Raw genomic sequence first — 10,392 nt, forward strand, 5'->3', positions numbered from 1 at the left:
GAGGGCTTACAATATATTTTCTAAGAATAATTCCACACTTCCTCCATGAGGTGGACTACCTGGTATGCACAGAGGTGGATATGAAGTTCTGCGACCACGTGAGTATGGAGATCCTGTCCCCCCTCTTCGGCACCCTGCACCCCGGTTTCTACCAGGCAGCCCACAAGGACTTCAGCTACGAGCATTGGCCACAGTCCCAGGCACACATCCCCAGGGACAAGGGCGACTTTTACTACATGAGGACCTTTTTTGGGGGGTCGGTGGTAGAGGTTCACCAACTGACCTTGGCCTGTCACCAGGTAATGGGGGTCAACCTGGCCACTGGGATTGAGGCTGTGTGGCACAATGAGAGCCACCTGAACAGGTACTTGCTGGACCATAAGCCCATTAAGGTGCTGTCCCCAGAGGACCCGTGGGACCCTCAGCTGCTGGGCTGTCCCCGAGAGGACCTGTGGGACCCACAGCTGCTGGGCTGCCCCTGGAGGACCTGTGGGATCCACAGCTGCTGGGCTGCGCCCCATCATGAAGAAGCTGAGATTCATGGCTGTGCCCAAGAATCACCAGGACATCAGCAGTGGTTATTACTTGAGGAGTCATTTTGGTGCCCACCGGGTCTTTCACTTGAGTTAACAGATGAGCCCGAAGGAAGGACGTCATCAGTTAGGAAGTACAGACGAAGGTCAGAGAGGAGGTGGGCAAAGGCCTCTTTAACTCAGAGAGCGGGGGAGCCCCGAGCTTCTTCTACACACCTTGCCCTGTTCATCGATTCCAGCTGCCTGGGTCTGAGTTCCGTCCTTTTAATGAACTGGTCATCTAGTAAGTAACATGTTTCTCTGAGTTCCATGAGCCACTGGAGCAGATTATTCAAACCTGAAGAGGAGGTTGTGGGGACTTCCAATCTGTAGCCCATAGCTCGGAAACAGGGGTGACCTCTCTGCCCAGCCACTGGCTGACCACTGAGTTAACAGCACAGGGATTCAGTGGCCACACACAGCAAAGAATACAGACTTGACAAAGTGAGTTCAGAAAAGTCACTAAGCCAACAGTAGCAACTACAACGAGCAGCAATCATGAAGCCTGGAGTGGGGAAGGTCTGATGTTCAGGATGCTTCCATTATAATATTCATAATCACACCCTGGACTTGTCACTGGGGCCAAGTCCCCCGGCTGGGGGTCCGGTAGCTCCTACATGTTCCACGTGCCTCTCTCTGGCTCCCCCAGCCGTGCACAGTCCTGTGCTGCTTCCCAGCAGAGGTCGGTTTTAACCAAAGCCCAGAAGATGGGATGGGTTTTCCTGACGCCCCACCCCCTGCCCCACAGCGCTGCAAGAGAGGAAAAAGTTTTCCTCAACCCTGTTAAGGTCCCCGGCTGAGTCTGGAAATTGACAAAGACAGATGAACAGGAGAAAAGCAAGCAAAATGTATGGATTGCTTTGGTGGGAGCCTCACAAGACCATGAAGACCAGCAGAGGTGACTGGAGCAGACAGCTCTTCTACCTTTTAGACAAAGAAGCAGTAAGTGTGTGAAGAATTGACAGACGCAGGGGTTTGGACTAGGGCTCGTAAACGGTAAAGAAGTAACTAGGAAGATAAGGGTTAGTTTAACCAGGTGTGTTTGTATAGACCCCGTGGTCCTAAATTCCTTGACTCTGGTGATAAGCACATCATCCCTGTGGTCCGGGGCGAGAAAGTTCCACATGGCAGTCTTCTGACCTGCTTAAGGGAAAAAGGGCTGATGGCTGGGGGTCAGAGAGACCTTCTTGCTTTGCTCTATGCAAAAGTTCTTTTAGCTACTATATTTATTTTGCCAAGGTGCCATATTTGGGGTAGTGTGTCCTGACCCTCACTGGCCTGGTGCTGTACTCTGTCTCCTAGTATCCAGGACATTGGATGTGCTGCCGTGGAGACCTTCCAGCCCTGGGGTAGCCCCTTGTCCAGGGAGGCACCTGCCTCAAGGGGAGGGTCGCTAAGTGTGGCCGCCCCTCCTCAGGGAGATTGGGTGGGAGAATGCAGATCTTACTTCGAGAAACTGACTTTATTTCCTGAAAAGGTCTACCTGATAGTGGGATCATACGGGAGTTCTATTTTTAGTATTTTGGGGAAGCTTCATCCTTTTCCCAGCATGGTTGTGCCAACCAAAGTCAATTCCAGATAATTTTTACCTATAAACCAGAGATTTTGCAAGAACCTCTCCAGCAGAGAACATGAGGAGAACAGTTTCAAGACCTTAGACAGGCAGAGATTTCCCAGGATGCAAGGTATACTAACCATAGGAACAAACCGGTGACTTAGAAACTATGAAATGAAGAACTGGTTCTCCTTCTTCCATTTCTGGCTAGTGTGCTGGTCTGTGGCTCGATCTCACCTCAGGCAGCTGAAAGGTTGACCTCCCAGGTCAGCTACCACTGAGATGGCTACTGTTTCTAGAAATTCTTCGGGGTGTGGCCGGTTTTCCCCACCCATGCACTGATCAAGTCGGCGACCTCGGACAGTGGAGCCACGGGTCCTCCAGGCATGGTTCCCCCCCAGTGCCCCAGTAAAGCCATTCCACTGAGGGTTTAGGGGGACCGGAGCTGCCCCTAGGCAAAAACACCAGAGGTTCTCACTGTCCCTACCTGGCCTTCAGATGCTCCTCAGTTACTCCTGTGCCTCTGGTGTCTTCCTGGAACCCTGACCTGGCTGTTTTTGGACAGTTCATCCAGTGGTACCCTCACTTTCTGGGAGGGGGATTTGCTGGAATCTGCAGTGTGTCCTGCAGTCCCACCGGGATCACTTTTTGAAGGCACGTCGCCTGGGCCATCTGAGGACTTAAGACTGTGGGTCTGTGGCTTGGAGGGATTCTGAGCAGCTGGTGGGATTCTGAGCGCTGGTGGGATGGGAGGGCTGCAAGGCCGAGAGGCAGGTTTCCAGAAAGCTGTCTGGGGTCCCCGGCATCCTACCGTTTTTGAATCAAAGCCCTGAGATCTTTAAAATGCCAGCAACGTTACAGCATGGGCCAGAAAAACAAATGTCCCTGTGTACCCAACACCACCTAAACTATTGGCCATTTCTTGTCACTTGAGTTGAGTAGAAAGGATTGGGAGTCAGGGCTTGAGGGGGGTCCTGGGTCAGACTTTGTGTTTGGGGGACAAAGGTCATCCAGACAAGCTTGTGCTGAGGCTGAGGAGGGGGTCTGTGTGAAGACCCCAGCTGCAGGCACTGCTGTCCACTGATGCCCCCTCAGCCTGCCCAAGTGCACCTGCTGCTGGGGGAGAGCCTGCCCCCTCTTCTCTGCCTGAGGCCTCTGTCCTGCACCAGGTGCGCCTCCTCTCCTGCCAGCCACTGCCAGCCTGCAGTCTGGGAGGGTGGCTACCCCGAGTTCCTCCAGCTGCTGGGGGAGAGCCTGCCCCCTCCTCTCTGCCTGAGGGCTCTCTCCTGCATCAGCTGCCTCCTCTCCTGCCAGCCACTGCCAGCCTGCAGCCTGGGAGGGTGGCTACCCTGAGTTTCTTCAGCTGCTGGGGGACCACCTGCCCCCTCCTCTCTGCCTGAGGGCTCTCTCTCACACCAGGTGCCTCCTCTCCTGCCAGTCACTACCAGCCTGCAGCCTGGGAGAGTGGCTACCCCGAGTTCCTGCAGCTGCTGGGGGAGAGCCTGCCCCCTCCTCTCTGCCTGAGGGCTCTCTCCTGCATCAGGTGTGCCTCCTCCCCTGCCAGTCACTGCCAGCCTGCAGCATGGGAGGGTGGATACCCTGAAAACCTCCAGCCCTGTGGACAGAGTCAGTGCGATGTGGTCTCCCAGCAGGTCTGAGCACCAGGCCCCCACATTGCTCACTCTCATCCTATGGGCTCAATGTGCCACATCCTCCCTCAGGCTCCCTGGGTCCGAGTCCTCCTCTGCTCGTGGACCATCCTTGGCCCAGGCTCCACACGCTGGGACTGGGAGCGGGTCGTCTGGACGTTCTGGACTCTCGCTTCTGTTCCCGTGACACGGGCACAGGCCGGCCTCACAGACTGCTCAGAGGAGACTCAGCACAGGACGATGCAGGTCGCTGTAAGGGGAGATGCCAAGTGACCCCAGAGTGAGCGCACAGGCCTTGCAGAAGGCGCTGGGCTCATGGGGCTCAGTGTGGGATGCGGGCGCCCAGCCAAGGGGCATGGGGAATCCTGGTGAGGGCGGCCCTGGCAAGTGGGGGAGGGGGAAGCCACAGAAGGGTCTCAGAAGAGGCAGGAGACAAGGAAGAGGACAGGACAGAGCTTCCCAAGGAGGTCGATGGAAGGATCAAAGGATCACAGAGACCCTTGGGGAAACGCGGAGGCCCTGGAGATGTTGGCTGAAATGCTGTCATTTGGTCAGAAAAGTTGTGTCACAACTCCCCAGTTGACACTGGATGATTTACTCTTTGTTGGTTCTAGGAATCAGTGCGTACCTGCCATTAGAACTCACATGGCATGAAGTCTAGGACATACTTACTTTTCATCACTTTTCAGGACGAGATTTTTCTAGAGGAGGTGCTAAACACGGGTCTCTCCATTCTTTTCTTTGTGCGACTGGCCTGTTTCCAGGAGCAGATTCGTAGTGCTCATCGCCAGAGCTAGCCGTGAGGACTGCCCCCCATCACCTCCCACAGTGGATGTGACCATGTGGGTTGGGGGGTGCTCACTAATGAAGCCCCAGTGCTCAGTACCCAGCAGGGACCCCAGATCCTGTGCTGAATGAGGGAGGATGGGAGTGAGGGAAAGAGAGAGGGAGGGACGATGGGAGAGAAGGAGGGGAGAGAGGCAGGAGGAAAGGGAGGATGGGAGGGGTAGAGGGGAGGGAGGGAGGCAGGGAGGATGGGAGGGAGGCAGAGAGGCAGGGAGGGAGGGAGTGGGGGAGGGAAGGGAGGAGTGGAGGGGAAGGAGAGAGAGGGGGGAATGAATGAGTGAATAAATGACGTAGGGAGGGAGGGAGTGAAACCACAGAAGCTGGATCTGTACCTCAGGAGACATTATTTGGGGTGAGGTCCGAGGGCACCACAGCCTGGGTCCTGGACGGTGGCTCAGGGCACGTCCATCTGTCCTCCCAGTGCTGACCTTCCTTCTCCTTGGACCCGGTGTCATCCTGGATCCTCTCCACCTCCTCCTCAAACAATTCTCAATGTTCCCAGGAACAGGGTGGCAGGAGGGAGTCTCAGGAGGGGCTTCCCGGATCCTGTGCCCCGAAGGACAACGTGAGAGTAGCTACAGGGCACTCTATCATGAGGACTGGGACCATGGATCCCATCCATCTCCTTGGGCATTAGTGTTGTTCCATTCCCTGCTCTCTCCACCACCGCTGTGATGAACACTCCTGAAAGCAGATCTGTGAAAAACCGAGCCAGAGTTTCCGGGGGTGAGTCCGAGGCCGAGCATGCCAGGTGATGGGTGCACCTGCAGCCTGGGGTGGGTGATGCTCACTGTTCTCCCAGACAAGGGTGCCCGTCACCCTTTCCTCCAGGGGACCTGCATTGGACCTCCACTTCCTCACGTTCTCCCCAGACCAGACACCTGCCAGTCTGAGGGTGACGAGCGCTGCCTCCATAGGGTTTCCTTTGCCGGAATCCTTCCCCGGGAGCTCCACATCTCTGACACATATTCCCTGCGTGCCTATCCTCCCCCTTGGACTGGCATGTGTTTGGTCTCCATCCCTGTGGAACCCAGTGACTTGGAGCGTGGTTTGAACCAGAGTCAGGTGAAACCTTTCTCTGGCCTTGCTTTGTGGTGTGTCTTCCAGCTTTCTGCGTTTCCCTGGTTTCTGTGTGGGCCACAGGAGTAACCAGCCGTTTCCTGTCTGGGGTCAGGCTGCAGTGTCCCAGCAGGTACAGGGGTCTCCGCCCCGAGATTGTGCCCATAATTCCTTTTTTTTTTTTTAAAGATTTTATTTATTTATTTGACAGAGAGAGACACAGCAAGAGAGGGAACACAAGCAAGGGGAGTGGGAGAGGGAGAAGCAGGCTTCCCACGGAGCAGGGAGCCCGATGCGGGGCTCGATCCCAGGACCCTGAGATCATGACCTGAGCCGAAGGCAGACGCTTAACGACTGAGCCACCCAGGCGCCCCTGTGCCCATAATTCCTAAAGAGGCGTCTATGATTACATCTGATCTGTAATCCATCGGGGATTTCAATATCGAATAAGGGAAATTTTATGACAAATAAATAGAAGAAAACGAGTCCCCTTTGAAAATAGGTGGGCAGACACAAAGGCTCCTATTGCATGATTCCACGTACAGAAACATCCAGAACGAGTAAAAGAATAGGGAGAGAAAGCAGCTTAGGGGTTTCCAGGGTCTGGGCTGGGGGAGAAATGGGCAGGGGGGCTTCTGGTTCGGGGACTCCTTTGGGACAGGAGATATTCCGCAGCAATGTTCTGTGGTGTGGTGGCACAGCGTTGGGAATGTACTTATGCTCATCACATGTTCAGTTGAAAACAAGTAATTTTATTTAAAACAAATAATAAACAGTATACAGAACATGAAAATGAACAATATGAACCAGAACAATATGAACCAGAGAGAAAGAATATAGGGGGAGGGGATGAAACAATCTGGCGAGGCGTTGGGGTCCGGCGATAGAACTAAGGGTAATTGTACAAGGAGCTCTCCCCGCAGGGCTGTGGGCTCTGGATGTGGCTCTGGGAGCCCTGCAGGAGCAGGAGTAGGGGCAGGGATTAGGATAGGGGCAGGGCCAGGGGCAGGGACAGGTGTAAGAGCAGGGCCAGGGGCAGGGGCAAGGGGAGGGATAGGATCAGCAGTCGTGGCAGGTGCAGGATCTAGGGCAGGACCTGGGTAAGGAGCAGGAACAGGAGCTCCGGCAGGCGCAGGGGCAGGGGCAGCAGGTCTGGCAGGGGAAGGGGCAGGAGCAGGAGCAGGAAAAGGAACAGGAACAGGAGCTCAGGCAGGGGCAGCAGGTCTTGCAGGGGATGGGGCAGAAGCAGGCGCAGGAAAAGGAACAGGAACAGGAGCCCAGGCAGGGGCAGGGGAAGGCGCAGAAGCAGGAGCAGGAACAGGAGCTCAGGCAGGGGCAGGGGAAGGGGCAGCGGGTCTGGCAGGGGAAGGGGCAGAAGCGGGAACAGGAAAAGGAGCAGTAACAGGAGCTCAGGCAGGGGCAGGGGCAGGGGCAGCAGGTCTTGCAGGGGCAGGGGCAGCAGGTCTTGCAGGGGAAGGGGCAGACGCAGGAGCATGAAAAGGAGCAGGAACAGGAGCTCAGGCAGGGGAAGGGGCAGCAGGTCTTGCAGGGGACGGGGCAGAAGCAGGAGCAGGAAAAGGAGCAGGAACAGGAGCTCAGGCAGGGGCAGGGGAAGGGGCAGCAGGTCTGGCAGGGGTAGGGTTATGGGCAGGAGCAGGGTCAGGGACAAGAACAGGAGCCCAGGAAGGGGCAGGCGAAGGGGCAGCGAGTCTGGCAGGGGCAGGGACAGGAGCAGGAGAAGGAGTAGGAACAGGAGCTCAGGCAGGGGCAGGGGAAGGGGCAGTGGCTCTGGCAGGGGCAGGGGAAGGGGCAGTGGCTCTGGCAGGGGCAGGGGAAGGGGTAGGAGGAGGGGCATGAGCTGGGTTGGAGCAGTGGCAGGTGCAGGATCCAGGGCCAGAGCTGGGTCAGGGGCACGAACAGTAGCAGGAGCTGGGTCAGGGGCAGGTGCCAGTTCTTCCTGGTCCGGGTCAGGCTGTCCGTGGGTGGGTGCCGGGTCACCTGCCGGCTCCTGGTCTCCTCCTGAAGTCGCTGCAGGCACCACCCCTCCCTTCAGAGCTGCCGATGGAGTTGGAGCCGGCTCTAGCTCCTCAGGTGGTGGAGCAGCTGTGAGAGGAGAAAAGCTCACCCCGAGCCCGCTCTCCGTGGGCCTTTGCGGAGACAGAACCCAGCCCAGGGCCTCCCAGAGAAGCTGCAGCCAGGAAGGAGCCCTCCCTGGGGTGTCTCCCCGACTGCAGTCCACCCGCTGGATGCTCTGCGCCCAGTCTTTGCTCCAGGCCCCACACCAGCCTCTGGGGGCTCGTCCCTGTGGGGTCAGCACCGACCCATCCCCACACACCACAAACACCCAGCCCCAGCCTTCTCACCCTCGGGCTCGGTCTCTGTGGGCTCCGGCTCCTGGACCACTGTCCGGTGACCAACCACCTGGGACAGTGGTCTGGGTGGTGTTGGAGGTCTTGCCCGGCAATCCCCAGCACTTGTTTTTGGGGATGCCTGTGGGGTCAACCCCTCCGTCAGGGAGGAGGGCATGTCCGCCAGCCGCCTCGGGAGGTCATCCGTGGCCTTCTGCAAAGACAGGGACGGGTAGCCGGCTGGAGGCATCACAGCCCTGCCCGGCCATCCTCACTGTCCTCCTGCCCAGTCCCCCTGCTGCTCCCAGATCAGACACAGACCTGTGAGTGCACAGCCCTGCACCCGGGATGCAGTGACCCATCCCTGCAGGGCTATCGGGATAAACCCTGGGTAGAAGGGGCGGCGCCCGCACACCCCATCCCACCCAGCCAGCCTTGACCTTGAACATGACCTGCCCACTGGGAATCTGACCCCTCATCAGCCTGCTCCTGCTCAGGGTGGCCCCACCCCGCATGACCGCTCTTTACACACACACACGCACGCACACCCACAGACACACACGCACGCACACGCACACTCACACACAGACACGCACAGACACACACACACGGACGGGGGCCTGGGGCTGCACAGGTCAGATCAGAGCGTGTGGGGCTGGGTGGCAGGCTCTGGGCCTCCTGGTGTCACCTTTCTGTCCTTCCGGCCAAATGGCCAGAGGCGGTGGGGAGCCCTGATTTGACATCCCCAGCGGGGGACAGCGTTTGCAGGGCGCTCTTTCTTCAGCCTGCAGCGTCCAGATTTGGGGAAGCAGCACCCGAACATGCTTTTTGTTGGAGGGTCTCCAAAGAAATGAGCTGGGCAGGGGGCTGTCTCTGGAATGTGGGTGCCTGGTTACCGGGGTTCCAAATTCTGTTGGGTTCTGTTGTCAGGGAAGTGAGGTCACTACTGCCTGGGGTCCCCTTATCCAACTTCCTCCTCACACAAGAGCCCCCGAGGGCCCCCCTTCCCCAGCTGTTCAACGTTCACCCTCCCCCCATGCCCCATCCATACAGTGACACCCACGTAGTCCATCCACAGCCCCCGGGAGGCCTGGGTGCAGCCGATGTCCGCGCTGTGAGGACGCAGAGCTGGGTTCAGACCGGGCTCCTGTGCGTGCCCAGGGCTGTGACCCAGGACAGACCCCGTGCTTCTCAGGGCCTCCCCAGGCTCCCCATCTGCACATTGAGGTATTCTGGCTTCTACTTCTAGGGACGCCATCAGGGGTAGGACCTCTACACATGTTCCGGACCTGCTATCACAGGAGGCTGGTGCACACTTGGGATTGCAAGGATTTGCCAGGGGCTGGGCGGGACATGGAGCACAGCTCAGAGGGGCCCGGGCCTGCTCTGGGGTCTGGGCAAGGCCACCCCCCCCGCCTGTGTCCCAGCCCCCGTGGGAAGGTTGTAATGAACTGATTCTGACCTTGTCCTCTCACAACACAGACTTCCAGGGGCTTCTATTAGGGTTAGGCTCAGGTCCCAGGGACTCATCTGTGCCCATGTGCTGAGCAGTCCCCAGAGTGGCTCCCAGCATCCCTGAATCCTGGTCACAGATCCCTTTGGAATCCCCTCCCCTCCAGGGTAGATGGCCTCTCAGGAAGATAATGGGGCAAAATGCTGGGATGTCATTTCCAAGCTGATGGAGGAAAGTCTGTGACTTCTTCTGGTTCCCTCTGTCCTGTGTGCATTCTTTGTCTCCTTCTTTGTCTCTGTCTCTGTGTTTCTCACAGGAGCAGGATCTGCGGACTCCAGGGGTGATGTGAGAAACCTCAGAAGCCTCCCTTGTCCGTGTTTCCCTCTTCTGTCCCGGTGCTCCGTTCCTTCCTAAGGCCTTGTCACCCGGACCAGAGCAGTGAATCTGGAACCTCTTCCAAATGGAGACCCGGAGGCTGAAACAAGGAAGGTCTTGGCCTTGGTCCCCAGACTAGTGGTCGGTGCTCTGCCACGTTCTGCATACCCAGGTCCTCAGCCCCCCAAGCCCCCAGTCTGTCCCCTGCTCAGAACGACCTCGAGGGAGTACAAAGCATTTTCCCAGGACTGGGAGCACAGGGGGTCGGGGATGGAGATCCAAGGCCAACAGGCTCTCCCACAAGCCTGTGGGACCCTAGGGACACTGCATCTCTACAGCCCAAGTGACAGAAGAGTAAGCTGAGGCCTTTGTGCTGGAGCCCCTCTGGACTTGGGGGTGGGTATCTCTTCCTGCTTCCAAGTGCCCAGGCTGGTGGTGGACACCGGAACCCAGACCTCTCCTCTCCCAGTGCCCTGGCAACACCCCTGGGCCCCTTGGGGACCCCTGACCGTCAGCCTGGCCTGTCTCCCCTCCC

At 57.8% G+C, this 10,392-nt stretch overlaps 1 protein-coding gene across 1 annotated transcript in view; it reads left to right on the forward strand.

Annotated features, from left to right (window-relative positions):
* Positions 1–302: 302 nt before the first annotated feature.
* Positions 303–10,392, forward strand: part of LOC135361450 (PH and SEC7 domain-containing protein 3-like) — a 74,621-nt gene continuing 64,531 nt past the window's right edge. The window contains exon 1 of the mRNA XM_064584053.1: positions 303–392. Coding sequence (XP_064440123.1) covers positions 303–392 — 90 coding nt within the window. The remainder of the gene's footprint in view (positions 393–10,392) is intronic.

Source organism: Mirounga angustirostris, unplaced genomic scaffold (assembly GCF_029215605.1).
Source record: "Mirounga angustirostris isolate CCGP_5_RB_7025 unplaced genomic scaffold, mMirAng1.0.hap1 SCAF_2, whole genome shotgun sequence".
Lineage (NCBI taxonomy): Eukaryota > Metazoa > Chordata > Mammalia > Carnivora > Phocidae > Mirounga > Mirounga angustirostris.